Here is a 14008-nt window from a genome sequence, read left to right as displayed (position 1 = left end):
ATGAAATCCATGTATTTAGAAACAGTTTTATTTGAAACAAATCAATATATTTTTTAGTAATAAATACACAACAGAACTGCAATACAGGATATGTACAATGTATATATTAAAGAATTTTCATTGTTCTACTTCGGAATTTATTTTTCTATTGATGAAAACTGTTATTGCACATTAAGAACTTTCTTGACTGCCAAAACCACATCTTGTGCTTGAGGAATTGTAAGGGGTTCCAAACTTTTAGTGTAGGGCATGGGAACATCAGCTCCTGTAACTCGAACCACTGGTGCATCCAAGTAATCAAAAGCTGGGCCTGAAATATTATTATTTTTAGCAAGAAAAAAAATGTAAAATGGATGCCATGCTCTACAAGCTGAATGCATTTTAACAAGTCCGTTAATTCAAATCTTCATTTTGGCATGATCCATGAATAATTGTTATCTAATAAAAATAAAATCTTATTCACTTTATTATGATTTTTTAAATAAAATCTACAGTGTAACCATTTGTATTGTATTCAGCGTGATGCTTCATCACTTGACTTTAAAAAGACAGACTTTAACTAATAAATTTGCTTTTAACTAGTTCACTTTCTTTATATATATCTTGGAAAGAAGAAAAAAATCTCAAATCCTATTTAATGTTCACATTTTTCCAAAAAATTTGAATTCTGTGACTTTAACATAAAGGGAAAAATTATTATCTAAGAAATATGGAATAGAATCAATATAGTGATTAATAACTTTTCATTACTTTATCTTTTAAAAATAATACAGTTATTATATAATAACCCAGTGCTCATAGTATTAGTTAAGAAAGGAAAAATACTTACTCTCTATAACACGGGCACAAATCTCAGACCCAATACCACACTGTGGCCAACCCTGTTCTACTGTCACCAAATTATGTGTCTTCATCACAGACTCGAGGATACATTTTTCATCCAAAGGCCGAATAGTACGTAGATTTATCACCTGCAATTTGGAAAAATAAGTATACCTATTTCATTCAGTCATTTCATTTTTCAATTTAAAAGATTAAAACAATTTATATGAGTGTCTGCATAATAATGTTAAGCATGAACCAAAATTAGCCTTCCAGTCTTAACAATAGAAACACAAAGGGTCATTTGTAAGTCACTTTGGACATTTGATAGTATTGAAATTAAGCTGTCACAACAAATCCTTAGAACAACAGCTATAATTGAATCAAGAATTTTACTCATATATTACAGAAGTTTAAGATAGTCAAAATATGCATTTATATACACTTCTAATTGGCTCAAATAATAATAAAAAAAACTGGGCTCCTCAAAACTTTCTTGCTCACTCTCTAATGAAGGTGTCAGTTATCTCTATTCCCTCCTCTCAGCACAAAATTGTTGACCTTGGACAAGGTCATGAATGCCATGAATAGTAAAAAAATTTTCAGAATCTCACATATGATAGTTATATGCTTTTTAGTATAATAAAGAAAACCAGTATTTATATATTAATTAAATGGCACTGGTAACCAACAGTTATGAAATATTAATCTTTTGGGTGAATCGCATTTTTATTGAGTCTAGCATGTGACCTTTGGGTTTGCTTGTTTATTGTGATTAATTGTTGGCATGCAGCTAACAAATGAATACCGCTAAATTGAATACATATTTGGGATGTCTTTTTCCTTAGAATGCTTGAAATCAAAATTTAACATAGAACTAAAATTGTAATCACTAAATAACATACTGAATTTTATTAATTTAAGTTATTCTATTTGCATACATATGAAAGTACTAATCAACAGATGGTCAACATTTTGATATATTACATTGAAAATGTGACAAGAATCTAAATTTTCAAAGCAAAAATTGTGCACCATATTTCATTTACCTACATTTTTGAATCAGAATGTTTACATGCATACAAAAGTACAGATCTACAGATGGCCAGTCCTTTGATAGATTGGATTCAAATTTGATATGCATTTATATCTTGATATTTAACTTGTGCACCAAATTTTATCTAACTTTTTATATTTTCTAGTTCATCATGTTCAGTTCCACTCAGACAACTGAATAGGCAGACATCAGAATGAATTTCATTCAAAATTTGATAGAAATCTTCAAATTTAATCAAAAGTTCATATGACAAATTTCATCTGTTTAGCTCAAAGCATTTTTGAGTTATTGTGTTTACAGACAAATATCGAAACAAAACAACAGACAGAAAAAAAAAATTTAATTCATTTTTTGGACTCAAAAGAAGTCTGAAATCTGCAGATTCATCAAAATCTTAAGTTCCAATTTTTTGACAATTACAGTGTTTTCTCTTTATATACAAGAAAGTAAAAATGAAATGACTCCATTTAAGTTGCTCATTTTATGCCTTCCTATGTCAGATACCTTCAGTAAATTTTGGAAGATCCACAATTATATTGCTAGTTCCGCAACTATTATTCTTCCAACATGTAAATAAATAAATACATAAACTGATTTTCAATTTCTCTATTAGTTATTAAGTTAAACTTTTTTAGTTTATTAGTTGCCCATCTTAATAACAAACAAAATAAAATTTTCGGTACATAAAATTACCTCACATTCTATGCCACTAGCAGATAATTCTTTTGCTGCATCCAAGCATGTCCCAACTGCTTTTGAATGGGCTACTAATGTAATATGTTGACCTATTAAATAAAACAATTAGTAATACAATAATTAAATTATTCTTAAAAATTATCATAACAATTAGTTTATAATATATTTATATTATATTATAAAAATGGGGCGAAAATAGGTGAACATATGAAGATGCTAGAAAATTTTCCAAGATAGCAAAAATTTATATGCAAAAGACACTATCATGTAATCATAATCACAATTATGAATTATTTCTTAATATCAGTCTTAAATCCCATTAATGCAATTTAATATAAAAGTTTTTCCACCCTTCTTAAGATAATTTATTTGATAATGGAATCATTATGCAAGAGATAAGAAAGACAAATTAATTGAAAATGCTCACACTTGCAAGCAAGCCAAAATAACTAGCTAATCATAGGATATTTTTTTTAATGTGGAAATTTTTCATTCATTAGGAGAAGCATGCAACTGAAAAACAAAGTAACCATTTTTTTTTTTAAGAAATTAACATATTTTGGGGCAGGGTCTTTTACTGAATGCAATTCTTGCATTTCCAAATATATATTGTCTTACACTTACAGACAGGATATTCAATATAGAGTAATTGACTGAATTGTTTAATATATAAAATATTAAATAAATTCATTAATTTTTTTTTGATAAATTGGTACATTTTATTAATTGCATGTCATTGGTGCACTTTTGGCTTAGCTACATGCCAATGGCAAATTTAAACTTAACTGCAAATTTTAGATAAACATAATCAAAATTAGCAAAGATTAATATGAAATCTTTGATGTCTTTTTTTTTATGATTAATTTCTTCATGTACATAAGACATAAATTCTAATATACTTATTGGTTTCAACTTAATAAAACAATTAAATATTCCTGATTCTAATGATTCACATAAAAATTTGAATATATTATAAGTAAAAGATTGTGCATTTAAAAACTAAATGTTAGTGAAATAGTATTAGTGAATGCATACATAAAATATCAAAATTTTACAAAGCAAAGTATAATTTTCTACTCTTCTTAAGCTTAAAACCATATTTCCGCCTTTTTTTTTATTACTGATAATTCATTACAGCTTATATAAAAGCTTCGAACAATTTATATTTATATGGCATTTTCAACTAGTTATCTCACATGACACTAAAATATTTTTTAATGATCAAAATATCACTATATAGAACAAAACACATTAGTAGAATTTTTAAATAATAAGAATTAGAACAATAAATGGAAAATATTTTAAAATTTTGGAAGTATATCAGCCAATTGTGCAAAATCTGTAAAACGTTGCAATTTTTTTACAACTTGAAGTACAATAATATTAAATATACTGATATTTAATTTTAAAAACGCTATATAGTGATATAAACTACCTTCATAGTAAATAAAACATTTAATATACCATTAGTTAAATATGCAAAGCAAACATACCAACTTTTTCAATTTTAGCTTTTCCAATTGGCAATATAAAGTCCTTTGACATCACTTCATCTGACACTTCAAAAGGTACACCATATAAAAGCTCATTCTCCAAAAAAACAACTGAAAAATAAATTTTATTTGAAAATGAAAACAGTAAAAATATTTAAAAAATTATGCATTTTCTGATATTTATCAGAGACAATAGCCAATATGTCTAATTTTTTTTTCAGAAATAAAATAACTGAATTATCAATATCCAATTAAAGAAATATAATGCAGATATTAATAAAGCAAAATAGTAGAAATATAAAATTACAAATTTATGTTAACTTTAACATGGCGGTTAGGATTGAATTGAACAAAAGGGGACTTGTTGCAAAGTTGATGCACAGGGCCTTGATACAAATTTCATAAAATAAAATAATATTTTCTTACATTTTACTATAAATTTTGTTGTGCAAATTGTTTAATAAAGGAATACAAAATGATAGATAAATTTTTAAACTGACATTTCTATCAAAAATGACTGTTTATTAATCAAATAAAAATAATAGATTCATAACCTTACAAAATATAACAAATTATATGAAAAGAATAATATGATTTTTTATCATGTTTTAATTATCAATCAATATCAATCAATTATGATGATATAACAAAATAATCAATATCAATTATGATTAATTTGTTATATCATCATAATTTATTCAGTTATTTCAGATCTGATAGATACAGCTGTTCTTCAATAAAAACAGATTTCAAAATTCTTTAGTGTTTTCAATTTTCCGAAATACTTATCCATAGATGCAGCACTAAATCATGAAATAAATATAATTTTTGAAACATTACTAAGATTGCATACATTTTAATATTTTTTTTAAGAATAAGTAATGTAATTCTGTTAATCTTAGAAAATAAATCAATGCAACAATCTTGCAAAATCACATGCAAATCTTCACAACTTTAAAAAGAGCCTCATTTGTCAGTTACTTGAATTATATAAAAATGCTCTCATACTTGGGATAAAGTTAAAATCTTTTCTTAAAAGAAATAACATTAATTTTAATTATGACTAGGACTACACTGTTGGAGTTATCTACAGACATAATATAAAATTTGCTTGCAGATAACTCTGACCCAACTTTGCCATGAATAGGTAGATGGGGAAGTGTGCAAATCACATGATAATATTCAAATGTGTACATATTTGCATGAGAATTTTTTTCAAAAAGGTTTTTTTATTTTGCTAAATTAGTTAGCAATATGAATATAGCCCAGTGAATTCACACATTTCTCACAGAGGTCCTCACCCAGGCCCTCAAATCTTAATATACACCATTAAAACAAGATTTTAAAAAAATGAAGTACTGTTAAAATATAAAAATAAAACAAACAATTCAAGGAAAAAAGGTGATTTCATTTTTTTTATTTATTTGTTTATTTATTTTGAGATTTAGATATTATTTTGGTGTAATGAATGTAATTTCATTAAATCTACTTTAAACAAGGATAATATTTTTTTTTTTTTTTTTCAGAATTACTAGTTTTAAGGACAATTAGAGAAAATAGCCAAAAATTGTTTTTCTTTCTATATAATTTTTTTTAAAGTTAACCCTCATAATTCCCTCCTATCTGGAGACTTCAAATGATGTTCCCTTTGCAATTTTAGATTACAGAATCTATTAAAAAATCACAATTAAAATAAGATCTAAATATAACAAAGTAAGGCAATATATCTTGACTTCTAAAATAGAATGAGAGATCGTTCCTTAAAAGAGATATTAATTCAGGACTCAATACAGCTATACTTTGAGGATTCATAAAAAAATTTTTTGATGTGATCTTGTTCAAAAAGATTTATATTTTCCTTTCTGGAAAGAAACTAAAATTGTAAATGACAAATTCTTACCAGGATCTGGATCACGTATAGCACTCTTGAGCAGTCCTCGGCAATCTTCTGAAGAATAAGGCGATATGACCTTAAGTCCAGGACAATTGGCATACCAAGCAGCAAAACATTGCGAGTGCTGGGCTGCCACACCTGAAGCAGCTCCATTAGGTCCTCGAAAAACTATTGGAACATTAATCTGAAATACAGTAATAAAAATCATTTTTGGAAAAATGCCATTAAAGTTAAACAAAAGTGTTAGAGGTAAGTGTAAAAAACTCTAATTAAGCTTTTGGATCATTTTTTAATAAATTGCATCATAAATTAATATAATTTCTAAAACAAGGACAAAATGCACCATAAATCATTTTAGAAACTAAATTAAAACTTTTATTTTTTTTATAATAAAAAAGAAAATTATTTTTGTTTTCTGAAAACAAAAAATAAACTTAAAAAAATAAAATTCTTTCTGACATGCGAGTAAAATTATATTTCAGTTGCTGCAGATTTTTTAATAACCATTTTCCATGAACTCATGAAATGTAAACATTAAACCACCTTATAAAACAAAACAAAAAATTTATAACTGGTTAAAATAACTATGATTTATAAAATAATTGTGATTTATTTTTGTCCAATGTATAAGCAATCTTTTTGTTACTATTTCAAATTCATAACAACCATAACAGATATTGTATTGAAATAGAGTACCCAAATGTTAATCATACACCATTTGGGAAAGAAATTTTAATTCTAATGCTCTTAAACATTTTAATAAACTAGCTAAGAAACTTTAATTTTTAAAATTCCACTAGCACATAGTAAGTGACACATTTCTTCTAATATCTGGTGGGGGGGGAAAACTGCATATAAATATTAAAAAAACATGGTAACATACTTAAAAACTAATAAGAGAAGAATAAAATATTTTACTATAATTATTGCACAGTGAAATTTTTAAATACGTTCATAAAAAAATGGAATTCTGTTTAAAAAAAAAAGTAATATCAGCAAAATTAACATTAAACTATTTTATAACAGATATTCTGAATGCATGATCTGTTAAAAATAATAGATAATTTGTAAACAAACATTCGACTATAAGTAAGCAGTTACTCTTTACATAAAGTTTAAATCTCACCTTTCCAGCTGACATGTAGAATGTCTTTGCAGCAGAATTGATGATGTGATCAATGGCTTGCATGGAGAAGTTAAAGGTCATAAACTCACAGACAGGTCGCAACCCCGCCTTCAAGAAATAATATTAAAACTATTAAGTATTAAAAAAATGGGCAGTATTTGGAGCTAGCTGTTTGGTTTGAGAGTTTCCACTCACCATAGCAGCTCCAACAGCAATGCCAGCAAACCCAATCTAAAAAAAAAAAAAAAATTAGAAATCTTTTACATATTATAAAATGTAATACACATGAATATAAATAATACATTAATAAATATTATTACTGTCCAAAAATAAAACATTTAAAAATAAATATTCTAATTGCATAGACGAAAAAATTAATAAAATGGTCATTAATTAGCAAAAGTGGTAAAACTGGTTACTGTTAAGATTAGATAGAGGATGCAGCAAGGTTTTATTTTATAATAATTCTAGAAACTGAAGGGCTGTGGAAAGGAAATGATCCTTAATGAAACATCTAGAGTTAATAGATTTAACATGAAATCAAAATTAGTGAAATCTATACTTAAATTTCAACTGTAGAACTCTGTTATGATTTTTTTCTTTACCCTATAGGGAATATACAAAGAAGAATTTTTGCAACTTTTCTAAAAAACAATAGAGAGTGCTGGAGAGTAGGTCGTTATTGATTATGAATCAAGAAATCATAATCTTTCATTGAAATAAGAATTTTCGAAATCTTCACAGTTGTTAAGACCGGGAAACAATGTCATGGTTTTTCCTCATATACAATGTATAGCAAAGTAGTGCTTTTGAATTTTTCCTGTATATGGAGCATGAAGAAGGGAAGGAAACCACTAATGATATATTCTAAAGAACATGAGCTTTCATATGAAATATGAATTGGTAAAATCAAAGTAGCAGTTGTAGTTGGTTCTTTAATTTTCCTTATTATCTCTACTATTAATAGAGCAGAATGTTTGTGTATTGGTACTCTATAGAATAGACCGTTTCATAAAAAAATACAGATCTTAGTAATAGCCTATAGATGGAATCATAAATTATGCCCAAAAGATTGAATTAAAAATCAATATAATCAATATTCTCAACAAATCAAAAAGGCCACCAAATGCAGTTAGTTTAAATATATACATGCTTCTCTTAAATTAGGAAGAATCTACAATCAATTAAAAGCTTTGTAAGAATTTTAAAGACTAATAAAAAAAAAAGATAAATAAAGAACATTGAGAACAAATGAAATAAAATAAAATCCTACTTTCTCTTGTGATGTTTTCCAACTATACAGAGTGGAAAAAAATGTATAGCTTTATAAAATTTGTAATATCTGCATTAACATTTGAGTATTTATTATTGAGAAATTTTATACAAAATCCAGATCTCTACAGATGTTAGTAAACCCCAAAGTGACTATTTGCTTGTTCAAAACATATTTTAATTAAAATACTGCTCATAATATTGAAATTGGCATAAGATAGAAAATTCAAAATCAAATAATTCATTAGCTTAATGTCTCTTTTTATCTAGTTAATAACACAACATTCTGATATGCTTATTCTCAATGCTAAATTAAAAGTTTTGATATTTATCGAAGTTATTATCAAATATCTTTTTTGAATAGTGATGATGCTAATTAATATACAAAACATTATGATTATACCAATTTTGTAGCAATTAATGGCAAAAAATAAAATAATTTCACAAAAATCAGGGATCAAAATAAGCTTTTAGATGCTTTTAGCAAGTTATTCAATAGCAATATTTATCTCCTTCAACAATACTAAAAAGATTTTATGTTCAGTATTTAATATTAAGATTAATGTTAAACTCTTTAATAAAATTTATTTGCTGCTTATTTAAATTATTTGTTATTATTCATTTATTTGCTTAATTTAAAAGCTGCTTATTTTAGAATGGTGATTTCTGTCACAAAAATTTCCACCAAGTTCTTTCTTTCAGATTTTGTAATATTTCTAAAGCAAGTATGGTTAAGAAAATAATTCATATGAAGCTTATGAAAATAGGCTTTTTTTTCAAGCCTATTAAATAAGCATAATTGTTCTATACAAACTAAATAAGTAGAATTCTTTTTATACCTCAACGGATTTACACCATATTTCTTAGATAAATATATTTGCACTCAGAAATATATATTATTTATTACACACAAAACTTTAAATAAGATAACCAATGTTTTGAAAAACTTACTTCTGTAATAGGTGTATCAATAACTCTTTTATCGCCATATTTTTTCCATAGACCTCTGCTAACCTGAAATAAAATATTATTTTGGAAATAAAGTAATAGTAGCAATCTAGAAAATATATTTAAAGCATTTATCAAGCAATCATAAGTATTTATCAAGCAATCTAGAAGTCAGTATGTAAAATAATAATTTTTTAAAGTCTATAAAAGACATTTTCAAAAATTATTAAGTAACACTTGGGAAAAAGTTTTGAAAACAACTAATTTACTAATATTAAATTTAATCTGTTTCTTCATTCAAAAAATTTACAAAGTTAACAATATATTATAGTTAATTATATTTGATGAATGATTCAAAATTAATCTATCTGATTTAATTATTTTTGTATAATGAATAAAATATTTTTATCTTAAATTAATTGCTAACCATTAATCTATAAGTGATTATTGCAATTAATCTTAAATGACATATTCATAAACAAATTTTTTTAAGTTTTGCATAAAACGTAGTTGTTCATCTATCATAATAATCAATATGGAAGCTGATATTATTATTTGGGAGTCCTTACCATAGCAAAGGAAAAATAAGGGGGGGGGCTAAAAATCTGAATAGTATTTCTTTACTGGGCAAATTTATGAATTTTACAAGGGTTTCTATAAAATAATAAAGCAAATAATCAGCAAGATAAAAAAAACATGGGTATAAATAATACAATGGGTATAATTAAAATCAATAGATAATCTTGCTGAAAACTCTTGCTCTGTAAATGAATATTCTGCCATTCGATGTAATTAATCACAAATAAATGCAAAAATGATATTCTGTGCAAATAAATATAAGCCCAAAGGATTTTTTTAAATTGGATTTTTGGCGTTTAGCATTGTTCTAAGTTAATATCAGTATATATTAGTTCTGATTCAATGGAATCAATTAGAATGAAGGGTAAGTAAACATTTGAAATATATTTTGGTTGAAATCAAATTCATTAAAAAAAAAAATACTGAAAGAATCCATTCAACAGTAACTTAAAGATGACTTACTTTATATGCACCATCATACATAGCTACTTCCTCCCCTAGCAAGAACACTCTCTCATCACGTTCCATCTCCTCATCCATAGCAGTATTGAGAGCATCCCGTACCATTACCTGCAGTAAAGAAATTTATTTTTTTGTAATACATAAAATTTCATTTTAAAAAGAAAACGTAACACGCATGCAGTAATATAACATGTAACAAACTTGTTAACTTATCACACAACAATATTTTTTTTAAAAAAAAGCATTACGAAATTCAAATACTAAAAATGTTGCAGGATGTCAACTGAAAAATGATTTTAAAGTTTTTCTTTTTATTTATATAAAATCGACAATATTTGTTTCATCCTTATATACAATTTCAATATTTTGAAAATTTATCATGCTTTATTTATGTTTTATCTCAAATAAAAAGAAATTACATCTAAAAGACAAATACAAATTTATTTATTTGTAATTAGTATATTTATTCAATTATTAAGTCCATTGTATTATATTTGTTATTAACTTATACTAATCTTATCTTCAAATTTTTCTTTCCAGGTCAATTGTTTTAAAGGGAAATCAAAGAAAGGCTCTCATGCTTTTCAAAATTTCTCAACATTTTAAATTACATTAAACAGAAAATTGTAAAAATACTACAAGAAACTGAACTTTTTGCAGAGGTGGCCCAAAATTAAGCCATTTGAACTAATCATTTAAATTAGAAAACATATGAAAAAAATACACAGAATTCATTTTCTGAAAATTAAACATAATGCATTTTTAAAAAAAGTTTTGAAAAGTTATCTTAAACATAAATACTTCTAAGAGCATGTTTCATCTCTCTGACAGATCATGTTTCAAAGATATATTAAATAAAGAAAATGTTACACAAAATGCAAGAGCCATTTAAAATGTCAAAAACAATATAATACTCTTTCTAATAGAATTCATTAGTATTTAAATGCTTAATTGTATTATTATTACAACAATAGTAATAAACATGGTTTCCACCCTCTAAATTTTTTTTTTTAAATCTTCAGCTGACTTTTTTTTCCAAGTATAACTAATTGTATTTCACTTAATAATGATAAAAATGGGAACTTTAATGGTCCTACAATTATTTGGTTGCCTGAAAGAGAATATATGGTGAGAGTTAATTTTTTACTAGCTTGGTACCAACTGCAAAATTTTTCATAGAATATCAGTTTTATAAACTAATTAATTACAAAATGTGCACAAAGGTATCAAAAGGTATTTATTATGCAAAAATAAATGAAAAACACCTTTTTACATGATTGTGTTTAGCTGTGTGTGCTGCTGTCAAGTTACTGAGATGCTCCATTAAATTTCCATTGAAATATACAAAAGATATACCCAAATAGGTAAAATTCCTGCTACTTATAAGAATAACTTTTAATTAATATTAGATAACTGAAAATTTAATTCTACCAATTTAAAGGAAAAAATTTCATTTACCTGTGCAGATCGACGACTAGAAGTGGAAAATGATGCCACAGGAAATACCTGGTGATATAGAATCAAACAATTATAAGAAATTTTTAAATTTTTTTCCCTAATAGAAATGTTTTTAAATGCTCATATTTTTTTAACTTCAAAAAGTTCAGAAAATCTTAAAAATTAAAATTTATAACAACTTATACAACTATAAAAATCAAATGAATACTATGATTCAATTTTCAGGTTAAAATCCTGGCTGACAATAAAATAATAATAATAATTCTGACAACATACAATATACAAGTGTATAAATTCACTGATTCTTAAATACTAGTCCATATTTTTAACCATCCATTAGGTGTAAGCAAGCGTTTCAATTCTATGGGTACATTTTTTTTTTTTTTTTCAGTTGACAGGTTTCAATTAACTTTTAGCAATTTTCATAAATTTTTAATATACTTAGATAAAGAATTGGGAAATAAATTTACCTCAAGAAAATAATTATGAAAATTACAAATTAAGATCTGTAGATAAAAAAGGGGGGGAGCAGGTGGTCCAAGAGGTCATTTCAATTAACTTGATGCATATATTAATTGTATCTAATAATAGATTAAATACATTAGCTAGTGAAAATGAAGTTTTTAACCTGATTTGATCATAGTAAATTAACTGAAATAAACAGAAGCAATCAATTTATATAGAGAGAGAATGGGAAAAGATAATTATTACTAATATTATATATCGTCTTGATATTTTTTTAATTTAATATTTTTAACATGGTACAAATCAATAACATTATATATATATATATATTACTTTGTTTTCAAATAACAGAAATTGCTTTTTTTATTACAATCTGAGGAATAATGTAAACATAATACAATAATCAAAGTGTTATAAACATTTTAGAGTAGTTTGTAATTTTGTATAGTGATTCTGGAGACTAAATAAGCCTATACTTTTTAACTTAATAAATGTGGCTTAGTTTCACAAGAAATGCTACAATATTCAATAGTAATTTAGAATATATATAATACATTCAATAATTTTCAATGCTTACAGGAGTTGCATTTGAACAATAAACAGTTGACTGAATTTGCAATGTACTGATCATATAATATCTTAATTTTAAAAATTTTGAAGAATAGTTTAAATAAAACTAAAATCTACAATCAACCTGCCCAAACACAACTGCTTTAATAATAAAACTTTTTTTTTCTGCATAATTCCATTTCTTTTAAATGCAATTGGTAATTTAAAAACCACTATCTGATATTTTTTTTAGAACTTTACATTTATTTAATATATATAACAATGTTTAAATCTCAATCGCTAAGAAAAAAATAAAATCTGATTAAATTCTCATGTGGTAAAACTTTCAATATTGAAAGAATTCATTTGCATAATGCTTTATAAACTTCAGCATAGACATTCTTGGAGCCAAGAAATGAGAACTTTAAGTACAAATTAATAAAAAGATGAAAAGAAACTTTATGAATTAATCGCATTTAACTAAGAATTAGTGGGCATCTATATTATATGCCATATGCATATATAATTAAATTAATATATACCCCTCAATTTAAAGCATTTAATATAATCAATCTACTTTAATTTATTTGGTAGAGTAAACAGTGTTAATAAAAAAAACTGTGATCAGATTTTACCTTAAACAGCCCATTGGCTTTTGAAACTGAAAATTTTAATTTCCCAAATAACGTGGAACTTAAAGCCATTATGAATCTATAATATTTACAACGCGTCCTTAACTAAAGGAGTTGGAATTGACTAACATTCAAGAGCCGCAGAAATGGACTTCACAAGGTTACCGAGAACTGAGAGCGAGCATTTAAAGACTGATCAATTCCAAATTTTACACTCCGCTGTTTTGCGCATGTGACATTACAGGGCAATGATCGCCAAGATCAGTCGCAATTTTCCCATGAAGGATTGGATTGCTACGGATATGATAAAGCGCCAATTCTAGCAACCATACCGATACGTATTAAGTTAAAGTTGTAAGAGTTAATTTGTAGCCAATCATCGTCGTTCTTTTAATATGAAGCAATCACGTTGGCATAGCAACTACAGATAATCCAAATTTATTAAAAAAAATGTTTGAGGTATTAAATTTAATTAATTTTAAATGCATTCTACTCTTTTTATTCCATTTAAAATTATCAACACTCCTCTATACAAAAATATTTTATACCAATTCA

The 14008-nt window shown here is 25.7% G+C and overlaps 1 protein-coding gene across 1 annotated transcript; it reads right to left on the bottom strand.

The window, feature by feature from the left end:
• Positions 1 to 12: 12 nt before the first annotated feature.
• On the bottom strand, positions 13 to 13648 carry LOC129964058 (pyruvate dehydrogenase E1 component subunit beta, mitochondrial-like). The gene is made up of 11 exons (XM_056078731.1): positions 13457 to 13648; positions 11808 to 11855; positions 10350 to 10457; positions 9312 to 9374; positions 7284 to 7319; positions 7089 to 7196; positions 5969 to 6146; positions 4069 to 4179; positions 2573 to 2664; positions 830 to 971; positions 13 to 310 (listed from the first exon to the last, which is right to left on the bottom strand). Exons 1-11 carry the CDS (start codon positions 13523 to 13525, stop codon positions 162 to 164), a joined length of 1104 nt encoding a protein of 367 aa, XP_055934706.1. The 5' UTR covers positions 13526 to 13648; the 3' UTR covers positions 13 to 161.
• Between the last annotated feature and the right edge of the window lie 360 nt (positions 13649 to 14008).

This window comes from Argiope bruennichi, chromosome 3 (genome assembly GCF_947563725.1).
Source record: "Argiope bruennichi chromosome 3, qqArgBrue1.1, whole genome shotgun sequence".
NCBI lineage: Eukaryota > Metazoa > Arthropoda > Arachnida > Araneae > Araneidae > Argiope > Argiope bruennichi.
Note: the sequence above shows the minus strand (reverse complement) of the source record. Positions and strands in the feature narration are given on the sequence as shown.